Genomic DNA, 19639 nt, shown 5'->3' on the forward strand with positions numbered 1-19639 from the left:
GGGCCGGGAATCGAACCGAGGTCCTCCGGCATAGCAGGCAAGCACTTTGCCCGCTGAGCCACCGCGGCCCGCCCTTAAAGCATTTTATTTGTATATAAATCATTGACTGTAACCCTGAATATCTTTCATATAGTTTCCTACAAGTGGAATTTTTGGGTCAAAGAATAATGATATTTTCAAGATACATTTTGTTTGTTGGGTCAGAGTAATAACATTTTTTATTTATTATTATTTTTTTTGGGTGCATGGTCCGGGAATCCGGGTCTCCTGATGAAGATGAGCATTCTACTACTGAACCACCCATGCACCCCTAAACATGAAGAGACTATATATATATATATATATATATATATATATATATATTTTTTTTTTTTTTTTTTGCATGGGCAGCCACCGGGAATCAAACCCGGGTCTCTGGCACGATGGGTGAGAATTCTACCACTGAGCCACTGTTGCGCTGCCCAGAATAATAACATTTTAGAATGTATTTTGCCAAATCGTTTTCTAGAAAGGTTATTTAATATACATTCAGTGTGTCCATCTCATAGCCTATTTGCAAGAAGTGCGGGTTATTATTGGGTTTAATCTTTAGCAAACTGATAATTAGGAAATGGTGACTTGTTTTATTTTTCAGTTATTTAATTACTAGGGATGATGAACATTTTTCGTGTATTTTGGGCATATGCTTTGGGCATATTCTCCTACTGGGAATTTTTCTTGATGTCCTTTGATACCTGTAATAGTTTCCTATGGCTGTGGTAACAAATTACCACAAACTAGGTAGCTTAAAATAACAGGAATTTATTCTCTCACAGTTCTGGAGGCCAAAAGTTCAAAATGAGTATCACTAGGCCAAAATCAAGGTGTTGGACAGGCTGCACTCCCTCTGGAAGCTCTGGGGGAGAAGCCATTCCTTGTGTTTTCCAGCTTCTTGTGGCAGCTGGCATTGCTTGAATTGTGGACACATCATTCCAGTCTCTGCCTCTGTGGTCACATTGCCTCCTCCTCCTCATGTGTGAGTGAGTGTGTAATCTTCTGCATCTGTCATATATAAGACACCTGCCATGGCATTTAGGGCTCATTTGGATAATCCAGGATCCAGGATAACCTCCTCCCCCAATCTCAAGCTCCTTAACTTAATCACACATGTAAAAACTTTGCCATACAAGGTAATATTCATAGGTTCCGAGGATTAGAAACTGATATCTTTGGGTGGCCATTATTCCATTTAGTACCTTACCAAAGGAAACATAGATAGGGTTTTTCTCATGAATTTGTATGAGACTCTATTTTTTGGATATTAATATATGTACATGATTCAGAAATCAAAACAATATACCAAAGTATATTTCTACCAGTCTTGCCCCCCAATTTGCTATCTCTTTTCCCCTCCCCTTGTTTTTTAGTCTCTACATACATTGTTCTGCACCTTGCTTTATTCACTTAATAATATTATAATATATTAAAACATTGATATATTATAATTAATAATCATTATATTGCATTTTATATAATAATCATTCACAATATATATAATATAACAATGTAATGTAAATATATCCTAGTGATCTCTCCATGTATGTAGGTTCTGTCTTAGTTTGCTTGGGCTACCATAATAAATACCACACACGAGTTGGCTTAAATAACAGTGTGCCAGTTTGAAACTGTTGTGTACCCTAGAAGAGCCATTTTCTTTAATTCTCATTCAGTATTGCTGGGTGGGATCTTTTTGATTATTTCCATGGAGATACAACCTACACAATTATGGGTGGTACCTTTTGATTAGGTGGTTTCCATGCAGATGTGTCTCCACCCACTCAAGGAGGGGTTGCTTACTAGAGTCTTTTAAGAAGAAACCATTTTGGAAAAAGCTTTAGAGCCCACACAATTAGAGGCCTTTGGAGATGCAGAAGGGAAACACCCCCGGGGAATCCTTATGAAACAAAAAGCCAGGAGAGAAAGGTAACATGTCACCATGTGCCTTCCCAGCTGACAGAGATGTTCTAGATGGCATCAGCCTTACTTGAATGAAGGTAACCTCTTGTTGGTGCCTTAATTTGGACATTTTCACAGCCTTAGAACTATAAGCTTATAACTCAATAAATACCCTTTTTAAAAGCCATTCCATTTCTTGTATATTGCATTCTGGCAGCTCTAGCAAACTAAAACCAACAGGAATCTATTGTTGCCACGTTTCAGAGGCTAGACATCAAAATCAAGGTGTTGGCTGCCATGCTTTCTCTCAGAATATTCACAAATTCCCTGAAGCCTTTGGCCCTGCTATTTTTACTTAACTTTAAATTACTACCTTCTGTTGCTGGTTAAACTTCAAAATCTTGTCAGATTTCTTAACATCATTCTGGGATTTTTACTAGAATTGCATTAAACATTTATTAGTTGGAAAGAATTAAGTACTAGTTATTTTTTCCAACTAGGAACGTATTAGGTTTTCATTTATATCTTCTGTAGTAAAACTGTTTTCTTTATATATGTATTCCTCTTTTTTTTGTGGAAATATATTTTTGTTTGATGTTTCAAATGGCGTTTTTTGTCATTTTTTACTTTATTGCTGATAAAGAGATTTCTGACTTTTTCTTCTTTTTGAAGATTTTAATTCTATTCTCGTATTTATTTTCCTTCGTTTTAGAAAATATAGTTCTACCTGTATTTTAACTTGTACCCATATTTTTTTATCTTCAGTTTCTTCTTTGTAGTTGTTCTAGCTGCTGGAATGCAATACACCAGAAACAGAATGGCTTTTTAAAGGTGGAATTTATTAAGTTGCAAGTTTACAGTTCTAAGGCTGTGAAAATGTCCCAATTAAAGCAAGTCTATAAAAATGTCCAAATTAAGGCACCAACAAGAGGATACCTTCATTCAGGAAAGGCTGATGAAATTCAGGATTTTCCCCTCAACTAGAAAGGCACATGGCGAACATGGCATCATCTGCTAGCTTTCTCTCCAGGCTTGTTCCATGACGCTCCCCCAGGGGCATATTCCTTCTTCATCTCCAAAGGTCTCTGGCTGCGTGGGCTTTCTTGGTTCTCATGGCTCTCTCGCTTTTTCCAAATGTTTCTCTTTTAAAGTATTCCAGTAAGCTAATCAAGACCCACCTGTAATGGGTAGAGTCAACTCTCCCTCTAATTAAAGGTTAACACCCACAATTGAGTGTGCCCCATCTCTGTGGAAATTATCTAATCAAGTTTCCAACCTACAGTACTGAATAGAGATTAAAACAGCTGCCTCTAAAAGATGGATGAGGATTAAAACATGGCTTTACTAGGGTATATAATCTTTTGAAATTGGCACAGTAGTTCATAGTTTTGGATTTGACCACACAAAAGAGTCATTCTGAGTTCATACATTGGTTTCCTATAGAAAGTTTTTTTCAAAGTATATATTTTTACCTGATTTTTTAAACAAAAGCATAGCAATTGCTATTTGCTAAGCAGTGTTGTAAGTACTTTGCAAATATGAACTTACTTAATTCATTAATATTTATAATAATCCTGTAAAATAGAGTCTACTGTTATCCTAATTTTGGGGGCGGGGGGCTGCATGGTCCAGAAATTGAATCTGGGTCTCCCACATGAAAGGCGAGCATTCTACCATGAATCACCCATGCACCCTATCCTAACTTTATAGATTTAGAAATTCAGTTACCAAGATGGTTAAGTGGCTTGCTCAGAGCTATGTGGCTAATGGTGAGGGTGGGCTATGGACCCAGGCAGCCAGCTTTAAACCTTGTTCTCATAACGTAACCCAGTTTTGTATATCAGGAATAAAGACTCTGTTAGAGTAAAAACAGATTAGAGGTAGGTTAGTATTTTAGGAAGCTGGAATAGTAGTCCAAGCTAACAAAGGCAGTGGGAATGGAAGGGAGAGGCCTTTATTTTTTAGATGAGTCCAAACTCAAGCTTTGATAGATGGCAAATCTACATTCCTCACAGTACCTTCTTTATATGTTTTGAATGGGGGCTTTAAACCAATGTAGACTCTGTAGTTGTTAACATTTGCAGATTGAGAAATTTCATTTACTACTTTTAGTCTCAAAAGTAATAATTAAAAATATAGATATTTGTGCTTACTTTGGCAGCACATATACCAAATTGGAATGTTACAGAGATTAGCATGGCCCCTGTGCAAGGATGACATGTAAATTTGTGAATTGTTCCATATTTTTAATGATAAAAATATCTCTAAATATATAGATAGATATATAAATATTTGTCTCCTTTGAATAATTAAATTTAGAGTTATATCTGCTGCATAGATTGAAGTATACCTCTTAATCTGTACTGTCTGGTTGTTTGAATAATTGTACAGATGAAGGCCTATAGAACAGACTTATTTTCTCAGTAATGTTCTGAAAACATACAATGATATAAAATTGATATAATTGAGTAGAATTGCTTAAATAGCTTATCATTGTTATCATTGTTGTCTCTGAGAGGTTCTCGAACAGTCACTCCTCTTCCTTGACAGAATTCTAATCAGAATGGATATGATAATTAAATTATAGAATTAGGCAGACTTACCTGCTTACACATATGCTTGACTGTACCAGGGTAGTCATCTTTAATTTCAGAGCAGTTGGGAGTGCTTACCCTCTACAGGCAGCTCACTCCCAAGAAGAAGAAAGATTGAGCTGAATTATGCATACCTGGTTTTATCATTTCCAGATTTACCAGTCAGATATTTTGCTTCCACTTCTCTGGGGAGATGTAAGTAAAGGGTCAGTGAGAGGCTAGATGTCATACTGAATGAGTTCTTTTAAATGAAAGGAAACATCAGGGGTGGGTAAGACTCAACTCTCCCCAATGTACCTCAGTGTTTTCTTGAAACATTGAGCTTAACAATGGCTCCTGTGCTTACTCAGGATAGAGACAGATGTCTTGAGGGAGGTGAAATTAACTATTTGTTTGGACAGTTCTCTAACTTTGAGGCCAATGTTCTAGTTTGCTAGCTGCCAGAATGCAATATACCAGAAATGGAATGGCTTTTAAAAAGGGAAATTTAATAAGTTGCTAGCTTATAATTCTAAGGCCAAGAAAATGTCCCAGTTAAAACAAGTCTGTAGAAATGTCCAATCTAAGGCATCCAGGTAAAGACACCTTGGTTCAAGAAGGCTGATGAAGTTTAAGGTTTCTCTCTCATCTGGAAAGGCATGTGGCAAATATGGCATCGTCTGCTAGCTTCCTTTCCTGGCTTTCCTCTTTCATGAAGCTCTCTGGGAGGCATTTTCCTTCTTCATCTCCAAAGGTCGCTGGCTGGGTAGACTCACTGCTTCTCAGAAATCTGTTGGCTTTCTCTCTTGTCAGTCTCATTTAGGATTCCGGTAAACTAATCAAGACCCACCCGAGTGGGTGGAGACACATCTCCACCTAAACCAGCTTAATAACTGCTCTTGATTGAGTCACATCTCCAGGGAAATGATCAGTTTCAAGCATACAGTACTGAATAGGGATTAGAAGAAACAGCTGCCTTTGCAAAACAGGATTAGTATTAAAACATGGCTTTTCTAGAGTACATACATCCTTTCAAATCAGCACAGCCAATATCCTAATGCCAACCATTGTTGTTTTGGGTGTTTTCCTAGGAGCACCAGTAGGTAATTTAGATTTTTGCTCTCTAAAGTTATTGAAGTGTGTCAGAATAGTACGTTAATATCAGCTGTAAGGAAGTGTCATGCTCAATTCTGAAAATTCATCAATATTTGTTTCCAACACCAGATTATACCCAGTCATGTTGACTAATGAGATGTCACAGGTTCTACAATCAGATCAAATTAAGATATTCTAATGGTAATAAACTGTCTGAATAAATTGAATAAAGCGTACCAACAATAAAATGAAATCTTCCTGGCATTAAAAGTTAAGTATGTTAAAGTCCAAAGGACTTTGAAAACTGAAGTCTCTAGTCCTTGTTTTGCTGGGTATTACGTAGAGGGATTATGAATCCTAGATAGATTTGGGATTCATTCAGTCACAGCTGTTTGGACTGTGTCCTACTGGAATGGGTAGAGTTCCTTCATGGTCTTAGAAATTATAGTGTTTGAATGCCACGTCTCTTATGTGCTTCACTTTTTTTTTCTTTTAATGGGACGGGCACTGGGAATCGAACCCAGGTCTCTGGCATGGCGGGTGAGAATTTTGCCACTGAGCCACTGTTGCACTGCCCTGTGCTTCACTTTTAAGGAGTGTAAAAAGTTATAAGACAGACAAGTTTGTCATAGCATTGGCTCTGCAGTTATCAGACTTGAAGAAACCTCAGCCATTTTTATCATGTGAAACATAATCCATACACATTTATGTTTTCAGAACCTTGTACTTGGTTATTTTTTTAAAAAACTTTTTCCTTGTATAATATAACATACATACAAAGCAAAGAAATAAAACAGCAATAATTTTCAAAGCACTCTTCAACAAGTAGTTATAGGACAGATCCCAGAGTTTGTCATGGGCCACCATATGATCCTCTCAGATTTTTCCTTCTAGCTACTCCAGAATATAGGAGGCTAGAAAGCATAAATATTTTTTTATCATCACAATCGACTTTTTTTTTTCTTTTTTGTGAAGTATAACATATATGCAAAAACAATATATTTCAAAGCACAGCACCACAATTAGTTGTTCTGAAATTAATTTCAGAGTATGACATATGTTAACAAGTCCACAATTTTAGGGTTTTACTTCTAGCTGCTCTAAGATACTGGAGACCTAAAGAATTATCAATTTAATGATTCAGCAGCAATCATATTCATTTGTTAAATCCTGTCTTCTCTGTATAACTCCACCATCATCTTTGATCTTTCTGTTCCTCTCTTTAGGGTTGTTTAGGCTATGGCCATTCCAACTTTTTCATGTTGAAAGGGCCTGTCAATAATATGGGGTAGGAGATGGAAGTATCTTATGTTTTGGAGAGGTTGGGCCCCCCTGACTTCAAATCCAGGGACCCATCCAGAGGGTGTTGGTTTCTGGAAAGTTACACCAATGCACAGAGCCCTTGTGTAATCCCATATAGTCCCCTAGGTGTTCTTTAGGACTGGCTGGAATGGTCCTGGTTGGGATTTGGCAGGTTATGATAGGTAGCAATGTCTAACTGAAGCTTGCATAAGAGCAACCTTCAGAGTAGCCTCTCAACTCTAATTGAACTCTCTCTGCCGCTGATGCTTTGTTACTTTCATTTCTTTTAACCTTTTGGTCAGGATGGAATTGTTGATCCCACAGTGCCAGGGCTGGATTCATCCCTGGGAGTCATCTTCCATACCTCCAAGGAGAATTTCACTCCTGGATGTCATGTTCCACGTAGAGGGGAGGGCAGTGATTTCACTTGCAGAGGTTGGGCTGAGAGAGAGTGAGGCCACATTTGAACAACAAAAGAGATCCTCCTGAAGTAACTCTTAGGCATGCCTATAGATATTGTACTTAATTTTGTCAGAGGTAATGGCATTGACTTATCTGAGTAAAGGAGAGTACACAGTAGTTAGTTGTCCTGATGCCAGTTGTCTTGATAATTTTATCTATAAACTTAAGGTCATTTAGGAAAAATTACTGGGTAATAAAGTAAGAATGTGTGGTCTCTTAAAAATTTGTCCCCTTTTGAGCATCATAGTTTTGGTGACCCATTATGAACTGAATGTGTGCTCTATCTAGTGATAGCCCCACACTATCTTGTGGGCAGGTATTGTCAGTTGCTGTTTCTGCTGCCTATTCACATGGCACTTAGGCCTGAAACATCTGCTTCTTAGGGAAGATTTTCACCTTCACTGCATGTATGCTCTCAATGGAAAAATCACTCTCAGCTGGTTCCTGAGTGAAGCTGCCTTGATCTTCTGGAGTCTTTATTCTAGAGGCCTAGGAAGGACTAATATCTTCGTTGTCTGTGCCTTATTCTTTCTTTCTTTTTCCTTTTTTTTTTTTGGAAGAATACATTACAGTATTTAATGAAGATATATAGAATCCTGTACCTGACATTTAGAAAAGCACATTTTTTCAAATATCCATTAAACTAAATATTGTGCCAGAGGAAAAGTCTTATATCCAAGGATTAATAACACATTGGTAATTGTCTTTAAACACAAAGCGAAAAAATAGAAATCAGTATAAAATATTATCCTCATATTTTTTAAAATTTAAAGGAGCGTCTTCAACAATTCATGTCTTAATGAAGACATAAAGGCATAAGAAAATATTTAGAAATGAACAAACCGGGCAGTATATAGTACTCATTTTAAGGAAAAATCAATATTGTTTCATTATTGGTAATGTTAACTTGTATTACTTGGTCAGTGTAGTGTCCACCAGGTTTCTCCATTATAGAATTACTATTATCCTCATTTTATTAATAGGAAATTTGTGGGGAAATTTTGTGAGATTATGTTCCTCTTCAAACTTTTACTCTCTTAGTTTTGACTTGTTAAAACTGCCAGAATGCAATATACCAGAAGTGGGACGATTCTTAAAAAGAGAATTTATTTAGTTGCAAGTTCATAGTTCTAAGGCCATACAAATGTCCAAACTAAGGTATCCAGAGAAAGATACCTTGACTCAAGAAAGGCTGATGGGTTCAAAACACTTCTGTTAGCTGGGAAGACACATGGCTGGCATCTGCTGGGGTCTTTGGCTTCCGGTTTCACACAGCTTCCCTGGGGGCATTTTCCTTCTGCATCTTCATACATCTGGGTCTCATGCTGGCTCCCAGTTCTGTTGGCTCTGTTGCTTCTTCCAGAAATGGTTCCCTTTTAAAGGACTCTAGTAAGTGAGCCACCTTGAATGGGTAGAGACACATCTCCATGGAAACTACCTAATCAAAAGGTCCCACCCATGACTGGGTGAGTCACATCTCCATGGAAGCAAAGTAATCAAAAAGATCTCACTCAACAATATTGAATCAGGATTAAAGAACATAGCTTTTCTGGGGTACACATCAGTTTCAAACTGGCACAACATCCATTGGTGATTTTCTAACGTTACACCGTAAACTTTTCCTTTTTTCCACTTATTGGTCCATTTGTTTATATCAGACTAGGTTGATGGATTCTTATTTTATTCAATGAATTATAATCCATTTCTGCCATTATTTTGTTGCTCTCAGATTGTCTCAGATTTGGCCATTATGGGGACCTTCTAGATGTCTCCTATCTCTTCTTTTTTTCTTAAAGATTTAATTTTGAAATAATAATAGATGCACAAGAAGTTGTCAGAATAGTTTAGTCTCATGTACCCATTGCCCAGCCTTACCCAGTGATGACATCATACAGGTGTAGTACCATACCCAAACCAGTTAATTGACACTGGTACACTTTCTGATAACCAGTACTACAGACCTTCTCACCATTTTGCTTGAACCCACAGTTGTTTGTGTCTGTACGTATGGTTGTAATGGGTGTATAATTCTGTGCAGTTTTATATTACATGGACTTTTGTAACTACTACTAAAATCAAGATATAGAATGTTGCATCATCACTAATTTATTTTCTGTCTCTGTAACTTTGTCATTTTTTTAATGTTCTATGTATAGAATCATATAGTGGGTAGCCATTTTTTCCCTTTTATTAAAAAGTGCAATTTTATTGAGATACATTCACACACTATGCAGTTCATCCAAAGTATACCATTGGTGGCTCCCACTATCATCAAATAGTTGTGCATTCATCACCATGATCAATTTCAGAACATTTTCATTACTCCATTAATAATAGTAATAATAAGATAAAGATATAAAAGAGCAAACATCTCATACCTCTTATCCCTCCCTATTATTAATCCCTAGTATTCGTGTAGTACATGTTCCTCTTGATGAACGAATATTAAGATTTACTGTTAATTATAGACTGTGGTTTGCCATAGGTACCTTTTCTCCCTGCAGTAGCTACCATATACCTTTTTAACACCTTGTGATAGTATCATACATTTGTTTTAGTTCCTGAAAGAACTTTTTTATATTTGTATTGTTAATCAGTCATTGTCCATCACAAGATTTACTGTGTTATACATTCCCATGTTTTCACTTTTAGCTTTCCTTCTGGTAACACATGACTCTAAATTACCTCTTTCAACCAGTCATTCACAATTCAGCATTGTTAATTATACTTACAATAATGTGCTACCATCACCTTTATCCTTTTCCAAATGTTTAAGTTCAACCTAGTTAAATATTCTGTACTTATTAAGCAGTCACTCCCCATTGTTGTAGCCTCATTCTGTCCCCTGGTAACCTTTATTCTATATTTTATGTTTATGATTGTACATATAATAATGAGTTCATATCAGTGAGAACATAAAATATTTCTCCTTTTGTGTCTGACTTATTTTACTCAACATAATGTCCTTGAGGTTCATGCATGTTGTTGTGTGCTTCAGAAATTCATTCTTTCTTACTGTGGAACCATATGTATATACCACATTGTCTTTATCTGTTCATCAGTTGAGGGACATTTGGGTTGTTTCCATCTTTTGGCAATTGTGAGTAAATGCCTTGATGAACATTGGTATGCAAGTTTCTGTTCACATCCCTACTTTCAGATTTTCTGAGTGTATACTGAATAGTGAGATTGCTTTATTGTAACTCTATATTTAGCTTTCTGAGGAACTGTCACACCATCTTCCACAGTGGCTATTCCATTTTACATTAGTATGTAGCTTTTTGAGATAAACTTATTTTGATGTGTATAATGTCCTTGAGATCCATGCAGGTTGTTATATGGCCAGTAGTTCATTCCTTTTTATGGCTGAGTATTATTCCGTTGTATGGATGTACCAAGAATTTGTTCATCCATTCATTCCTTGAAGATATTTGGATTTTTCCAATATTTTATTATTACAAATAAAGTAGCTATGGAAATTTGCGTACCAATTTTAGTGTGAACGTAAGTTTTCCCTTTGTTATTTTGAAATGTCCCCTTATTTTTTGAGCATTTCCTTACTTTTTTACATGACAAGATGCTCTAGGATCATCTTATAACTTTCCTTCCCACGGTTCTGCAGTTGACTTTTTCTCCAAGGAGCTATGGTTCTTATTAGTGGAGAATGGCTTATTGGAGATTTGGAGACTGCATATGCTTTTTGCTAGTGGTATATACCATTGCTTCTAGGCCTTTTCAGCCAACAGAGCCAGGAAATATGTGTGTTTGTATAACCATACCTATAAATACCCATGTATATATATTCATGTTCAGCTTGTTAAAAAAAATCTGAATTTATACTCATAGCTCCAAGTCCACTCTACAGGGCTCATTCTAGTTTTATCCTTTTCAATATTTGTAATTCTGTTATCCAACATTTCAAAACCTGGCTTCTGTTATCCTCAATATATATTTATTTATTTGCTTATATATATATTATATGTATTTTTTGTTTTTGGAAAATTGACACAACACAACACAACAGAACATCACATTTCCTTTACCATCTATAATTCAGTTATATCCAAACATTCTAAGACCAACAGATAACCCCCCTGCCCAGGAGCAAGGAATTAAAATGTGATGCCGAAGATGCATGAAGGTGAATGCTGGAGATCAGAATTCTGACTGTAAGTCACAAGTCTTCCATCCAAACACTCTGCAACACTTTTCTCTTTCAGTTTGTTATAGTTTTTCACGGGAAGTTCTTTAAAATAATTTCATTGCAGACACCAAGCAAGCTTCTACGATGATAGCACCATGGAATTTATGTTTCCACCTGATTGATAGGAATAAAAAGTGATCTTTGTCTTTTGTTGCTATAGAAAAGCAAAGCCATCAGCCAGATTCCTTTAGTAAGAAGTGAGGGAAAGAGAGGAAAAAAAAAGATCTGTGCTGTGCTGGGTGCTGGTTTCTATTTGTTTTTCCAAGAGTTTGGCTTTGGAAGAGTTCAGTCACACTCAGGCCACTACAGTGATTAGAAGTAATAATCTTTTTTTAAGATGAAAAAGGAAAATACCCAAAGAACATAAAAATGGTTATTTTAAAACTGCAGGTCAATTTTTTTTTCCAAAATAAAAATACAAAATGAACATATAATTGAAATGGTAACTCTGTTGCACATTCCAATTCATTCAGTCATTTGTCTCCTGTATAGAAAAGGGGATTAGACATGAGGTTTTCTCCCGTATAGAAAAAGGGATTAGACATGAGGTTTTTTTTTTTTTAATGTTTTTTATTGTGAAATATACGATATATACAACAAAGCAATACATTTCCAAGTACATTTTAACAAGTAGTTAAACAGATTTTAAAATTTGGTATGGGTTATGATTCCATGATTTTTTGTTTTTTCTTCTAGCTGCTCCAAGGCCCTGGAGACCAACAGAAATATCAATATAATGATTCAGCAGTAGGCTATTAGTAATGTTATAGTAGTAACCAGATGTGTTAATGGCAGCTTATTTGAGGTCCATCAGTCCTTTGAATACATGTAGGAAAACATGGCTATAGTTTAACTGCCCACATCAGAACATATTCAGTTACCATGGAAACTAAAAAAGAAGAAAAAATATATTTATTCCAAGATTCATTTACTGAGAAACGAAAGCGCCCTTTCTTTAGAGCCCAAGTGTGGTGATGATATGCTACGGAGTGCTGTGTTTCCCAGCATAAGCTCATATCTTCTGAGGGTTGTGAGAAGGATAGTGGGTTGGTTTTAGAGCCCTCATGAAAGGAGGGGAGGTTCCCATTGGGTGAAGCATGTGTGGCCCAAAACCTGGGGGTTGGGGTGGAGCAATACCAGGGAATGGTGACAGGGCAGTGTTCACTACTGCTGGAGGTGGTATAATTTCAATCATTATATTGATATTTCTTTTGGTCTCCAGTGCTTTGGAGCAGCTAGAAGAAAAAACTTGAGAGTAGATTGAAGTAGTTGGCAGAGGCTTCTTTTGCTGCAGGAGGAGGAGGAGGAAGACCTCCTGGCAGCCATAGAACAGACTCTAGCCTATTTTTTTGTTTATTTTTACTTTTTCCAGAGTCTGTGGTTCTGTCCTTCTCTTTTTCTTTTCCTCTGGTTGCTTGGTATCTTCCCCATTTCATGTTGAGCCTGCAGCCATTGACAATTAACTTACTAAAAGATTTTTCAGCAGCTACTTCTGCAGTTTGGCTTGTGGCAAAGTGAATGAAAGCACACTGCTCTCTCTATATACCAGTTATTGTCCAAATCTCTCCAAACTGGTAGAAATGATTTCTTAGATCTTTTTCAATAATGGTATCTCACAGACCACCAAAATGGAGTGTGGTGATGGTCTCATCCTCTGGTGGGTCCAGATAAAGCATTGTTGAAGCCCGCTTTAGAAGCTTATCTGCCACAGGATCATTGATTCCCTAGTACTGGTCTTCAGTATTCTGATCAGCAAGGGAGTCACTTGGATCAGTAGGCTTCTCATGTCTGTATGGACAGCCTTCTCCTCTTACATTTTCCTTTCACCCAGAAGGAGCAAACGTGGAATCGTTTCCATTTATAATAGGGTGTGATCTGGGCCAGTTTGAGTAGCTTGTCACCAGTGGATGTGGCTTTCCCCATCAGACCAGCTGGCTGTGTTCCATCAGAGTTAGAAATCTCTCTCTTCATATTCTGTGTGTAGTACTCTTTGATGACATCTGACTTTGGCATATAATCCTTAAAAGACAATCCTGTACCATGGACCTAGATGGGCAGACCATATTCTAGGTCTGAGAGGCAGGTCTGGCAGACATTCTTCAATTTGCTGCAGGTTTGGCAGACTCAGTCTCTTGAAACACATGCGAATCCCAGGGCATCAGTGAAACACTGAATGGCCTTGGCACAAATTTTGCATTCCTTCCTGTACTTTTCTTTGGTCATTTGGATATATGGGTTTTCTCCAAGGCATGTCAGCACAGTATGGGGTAGTCCACATCCTCCCAGTTCTGCCTTTTATAGGTGTTGGATCCCAGAGAGGTCATCGTCTTGAGAGCATCTGGGGGCAGTGATGGTTTTCTAGTTCTGCTTATATATTTTTGATGCTTTTCTTTCCTCCCTGTAGATCTTGGTTTCTCAACCTTGGCATTATTGATATTTTGAGCCAGAGAATATTTGTCATGTTGTCCTGGGCATTGTAGGGTGTTTAACAGGTTAGTTTATACAGTAGCATCCAGATGCTAGAAGCATCTCCCAGCCCACTCCCCTATCCCCTACTGGATATTTCCAAATGTGCCCTTGGGGACTAAATCAGCCCTAGTTGACGACTACTGCTGTATATACATGTTTCCATGTTATATCCTTTGAGCTTGAGGAACTTCCCTTAGCATTTCTGTTAATGTAGCTCTGCTGCATTGAGTTTTGTTTCCATTTGTCTGAACATGTCTTTATTTTGTCTTCATTTTTGAAGGATATTTTCAGTGGATATAGAATTCTGACTTGAGTTTTTTTTTTCTTTCATCAATTTAAAGGTTCTTTTATCTTTGCCTTTTAGCAGTTTCATGGTGTGATTTTCTTTGTGTTTAAACTACTTGTGGTCCATTGAGATGCTTGGATCTGTAGATAATTATTTTCACTAAATTTGGAAACATTTTCAGCCATTATTTCTTCTGCTGTTTTTTTCTGTTGCGTTCTCATTCCAATTACACTTATGTTAGACTTCCTGATATTCGCTAATAGGTCACTGAAGTGCTGTTTTCATTTTTATTCTCTTTTTTTCAAGTTCACTGAATCTTTTCTAATGTGCTTTTAACCTAGCCCATGAATTTTTCATTTCAGATATTGTACCTTTTAGTTCTAGATGTTTCATTTGATTTATTTTTATAATTTATTCTTTGATGAGATTGCCCATCCGTTCATTTATTATAATCATATTTTCCTTTAAGTCCTTAAACATATTTCTAATAACTGTTTCAGAATCTTTTTCTGTTAATTCCAAATCTGGGATATCTTGTTTTGGTTTCTGTTCATTGCTTTTTCTCTTCAGATCACGTTTTCCTGATTCGCCACAGATCTAGTACTTTTTAGTTGTATATTGGACATTTTGTAGTTGACTTAGCTCAACTCCAGATTTTGTTCTCTATTGGGCAGCAGCTGCAACTGCTCAAGTTTTTTTTTTTTTAGCCTTCTAGCTGTCAGTGGACAGTAAGGAAACTTGTGAGGCTGGATGGAAGTGGGGAAGGTAGAGTCATAAAAGATGAAGCCAGACAGATAATAGGGTTAAGGGGGAGTGGTCTAAATTCTATATACTTTGTAGAATTTGGTAAGAACTTTGAGTTTCTCTCAGTGGCAGGAAAAGACAGAATTTTGAGCAGCAATGTGTTATGATCTGATTTAGGTTTTAACAAGATCACTTTGGTTGTTGTATTGAGTATAGGCTAAAGGGAGACAAAGGAGGAAGCAGAGAGACTACTTTAGATGCTGTGAAAATCCTAGTGGTTTCAAATGGGGTGATAGTGCAAATAATTAGAAATAGGTTGATTCTGGGTATATTTCGATGGAAGATTCAACAGGATTTGCTGTTATATTAGATGCTCGGTGTGAAAGAAGGGAAACCAAGGATGAATCTAAATTTTGAATGAGTTATTAGATTTTAGATTATTAGAATATTTAGAATGAGCTATTAGATTTAATTTGCTGTTATATTAGATGCTCGGTATGAATCTAAAATTTTCATGAACTATTAGAAAAATAGGTCTGTCTTTTACTGAGAGATGGAATATTGTGAGAGGGGAAAGAATACTAGGTGTTCAGCTTTTGACTTATAGCTTTGAGGTGCTTATTAGATGTCCAGGTGGAGATGTTGAAAAGTCAAAGCAATATGTAAGCCTGGAATAATGGGGAGAGATCTCAATTTGGAATATAAATCTGGCCATTGATAGTAGAGAGATAGTATTTAAAGCCAGGAACCTGGAGGATAAGATCACCAATTGAGTGGATATAGATAGAAGAGAGACCAGATCTAAAGATAGGGGATACTCCAGTGTTTAGGGTTGGGCAGGGGGTGAGAAGTAATTAGCAAGGGATACTGAAGAAGAATTGGTAGAGAGGTAGGAGAAAAAACAAGTGTTGTTCTGAAAGCCAAGTAAAGGGAAGCATTTCAAGATACAAAGGGTGATCAGCTGTGTTAACTAAGATGAAGTTTGAGAACTTGACTTTTGGACATGTTGATGACCTTTATGAGAGCCATTTGATGAATAGAAGCCTGATTGGAGAGAATTCAGGAGAGAATGGCAGGAGAAGAATTTGGTACAATGAGTTGAAACCAAGGGCTGACAGATAATATTTTAGGCTTTGGGCCATATATGGTCTCATTTGTGGCAGCAGCAGCAGCTCCTTCTTGTTGTTCTTCCTCTTTCCTTTTTTCTTTCTTCTTTCTTATTCACTACCCTTTACAAATGTTTTTAAAAACCTTTTTTAGCTTACAGACCATAAAAAAACAGCAAGCCAAATTTTGTTCGTGGGCTCTGGTTTGTTGACCTCTGGTTTAAACGGACAACTCTTTCAAGAAATTTTCAAGGAATTTAGGAAGATGAGAATGAGAGGAAATAGAGTTAAAAGATTTTTTTTAAAGGTGGAAGAAATAGTATATATTTGTAAGCCAGTGGGATTTGACCAAAAGAGAGGGAGAGATTTATAATACAGAAAAGTCAGAATTGCTGAAACAATATCCTTAAGTAGGTGAGAGGATGGGATCTTGGGCACAAATGAAGGGGCTACCTGGGCACATGGACAGTAAATTATTGTTAATTCATACATTTAAAAAATGTTCTTTTTGTTGTTGTTTGCTTTTATCTGTTGCCTAGGATGGATGCAGAACCAGTTGCTTTGATGGGCAGTTTTGTTTTGTTTTAAATTTTAACACATTTTGAGTTTTATTCCTGTAATACAGACTGGCATTTTAAGCTTTTTTTTTTCAATTTCCACATACTTTTTTTTTTTTTTTTTACATGGGCAGGCACCGGGAATCGAACCCGGGTCCTTGGGCATGGCAGGCAATCACTCTTACCTGCTGAGCCACCGTGGCCTGCCCTCCACATACATTTTAACAAGTAGTTATGGAACAGATTTTAAACTTTGATATGGGTTACAGTTCCACGACTTTTTGTTTTTTCTTCTAGCTGCTCTAAGATGCTAGAGGCCAAAAGAAATAACTATATAATGATTCAGCAGTCATTCTCATTTGTTAAATTCTGTCTTCTCTGTTATACTCCTCCTCCTTTTTCTTTCTTTTTTGTGAAAAATAACATATATACAAGAAAGCAATAAATTTCAAAGCACATCACAATAGTTTGTTATAGGACAGATTTCAGTCTTTTGTATGGGTTACAATTCCACAATTTTAGGTTTTTAATTCTCTAAGCTTCTCTAAGGTACTGGAGACTATAAGAAATATCAGTATAATAATTCAGCAGTCATACTCATTTGTTAAACCCTCCCTTCTCTGTATAACTTCACCATCACCTTTGATCGTCCTCCCACTCTTTAGGGGTATCTGGGCTATGCCCATTCTAACTGTTCATGCTGGAAGGGGATGTCAATAATATGGGGTAGGCAGATGGAACTGATTGATGTTGTGGAAAGGCTGGCCCCTCTGCATTTCAGGACTTATCTTGTCCAGGGAGGTTGTAGGTTTCTGGAAAGTTTTCCTAGTGCATAGAACCTTTGTAGCATCTTATTAATGCTCTAGGTATTCTTTAGGATTGTCAGGAATAGTTTTGGTTGGGGTTTGACAAGTTATGATAGACACTTGACAATGTCTGACTGAAGCTTGCATAAGAGTGACCTCTAGAGTAGTCCCTTGACTCTATTTGAATTCTGTCAGTCACTGATACCTTATTTGTTACACTTCTTTTCCCCCTTTTGGTCAGGATATGATACAGCAGTTTTAAACCTCAAATTTTCTTTTCCTAGAAAGTTTTAATTGTGAGCATCAATTGAAATGCTTTCAATAAGTGACAAAATTAAAATATGTTTTTACCTAAACTAAAAAGTGCTTGATGATAGTTTATTGTGCCTGACTTGAAATTAAGATCACTCTTTTTTTTCCTTCTAAGTGCTTTGCATGGATGCAAAGATCAATTTTGATTCAAATTCAGCCTATCGCCAGAAGAAAATCTTTGACCTACGTGACTGGACCCAGGAAGATAAAAGGGATAAAGATGCCGCCAAGGCAGATCTCAACTACATTGGCCTAGATGGAAATATAGGCTGTCTAGGTACTATGTGCTTTTATGTTTGAGTTGGACTGGCTGAGTTTTAATTTATTGTGCTTGTTATTTATATGAATCATTTTCCCCCTCTTGATAGTAAATGGTGCTGGTTTGGCTATGGCCACAATGGACATAATAAAACTTCATGGAGGGACTCCAGCCAACTTTCTTGATGTTGGTGGTGGTGCCACAGTTGAACAAGTAACAGAAGCATTTAAGCTTATCACTTCAGATAAAAAGGTAAGAGCAGGGCTTACTTGTTAGGATTTTTTGATAGGATGAAGTAACTTGATAAGGTCATTGTGTTGCTTGAATTTCAGAATTCAGAAGACCTCTGTACTTTGGAAAGAGAAGCTGAAATCAATGCCCTAAAAGTTAACTAGAGAAAAAGTTTCGCATTGTGATTTAGGAACCAAGATGAAGAAATATTAGATGGTAGTGATCTAATATGGGATCCATTCCTAGGGAAACAATTTCTGGGAGGTGTTAGTTGACCATAGAAGCCCAGGTATTTAGGAAAATATATAAAAGCTACAAAGAAGAAAATAAAAATAACGTATAATTCTATCCAGAGATAGCTTTTCTTACTATTGATTTGATTTATTGTCTTCCAGACTTTTAAATACATACACATTTTTCGTAGCATCTCATTTATATCTTTTTAGAAATAGCTTTATTGAGATATAATTCATATACCATATAGTTTACCTGAATTCATGTATGTATTTCTTTTTCCTTTACTAGAGAAATTGTGGGTTTAAAGAACAAACATGCATCAAATATGAAACTCCCATATACCACCCTATTATTAACAACTTGCATTGGTGTGGAACATTTGTTATAATTGATGATAGCACATTTCTATAATTTTACTATTAATTGTACTAATAATTGTCCAGGGTTTAACTTAGAGTTCACAGTTTGTGTAGTGTAGTTCCATGGCTTTTAAAAAATTTTTTTATTTTGTTACCGTCTATATAATCATGTATATATCTTTTTTTTTAAACTTGGACAGGCACGAGGAGCTGAACCTGGGTCTCTGGCATTGGCAGGCGAGAACTCTGCCACTGACCTACCATTGTCTGCCCGTATATATCTTTTTTTTTTCCTCATACATGTAAATTTTTATTCATTTTTTTTGGTTGGTTTGTTGATAATGAAATGTTAATAGCTTTTCAAAGGGAAAAATATTTTCTACTGCTACATAATATATCCCTCATTTGTAGAGTCATATTATCATAAGAACTCCTAGAAATCTTACATTAAAAAATGAAACAAAACAAAATCTGTTTATCCTTGAGCCAGCATTTGCAAAAAATTACTTGACTGTTGTGTTTAACAGAAAACCTATTGTGACTAACATTGATGGAGACCTCCCAAAAGCCATACTCGCACCTGCTTTCTCCCACCTGCTTTCTTCCATGCCTCATCCCATTAGCAAGATGGAATATGCCAGCTTTTCCTTTTCCTAGTTTCCTTGTAACTAAGGGCTAGGCTAACAGAGGTAGCCCAAGCCT

General features: G+C 36.6%; 1 protein-coding gene, 1 non-coding gene and 1 pseudogene across 3 annotated transcripts in view; 2 read left to right on the plus strand and 1 right to left on the minus strand.

The window, feature by feature from the left end:
* Positions 1-19639, plus strand: part of SUCLA2 (succinate-CoA ligase ADP-forming subunit beta) — a 64590-nt gene that overhangs the window by 36688 nt on the left and 8263 nt on the right. For both annotated transcript variants that reach the window (XM_077158244.1, XM_077158245.1), the window contains 2 exons: positions 17967-18128; positions 18220-18362. In XM_077158244.1, coding sequence (XP_077014359.1) covers positions 17967-18128; positions 18220-18362 — 305 coding nt within the window. The remainder of the gene's footprint in view (positions 1-17966; positions 18129-18219; positions 18363-19639) is intronic.
* On the plus strand, positions 4081-4183 carry LOC143681864 (U6 spliceosomal RNA). Its single transcript, XR_013174917.1, has one exon. It is a non-coding gene; the product is annotated as a U6 spliceosomal RNA (small nuclear RNA).
* Positions 12807-13895, minus strand: LOC143679469 (pre-mRNA-splicing factor RBM22 pseudogene; annotated as a pseudogene).

The sequence above is a fragment of the Tamandua tetradactyla genome, chromosome 4 (genome assembly GCF_023851605.1).
Source record: "Tamandua tetradactyla isolate mTamTet1 chromosome 4, mTamTet1.pri, whole genome shotgun sequence".
NCBI lineage: Eukaryota > Metazoa > Chordata > Mammalia > Pilosa > Myrmecophagidae > Tamandua > Tamandua tetradactyla.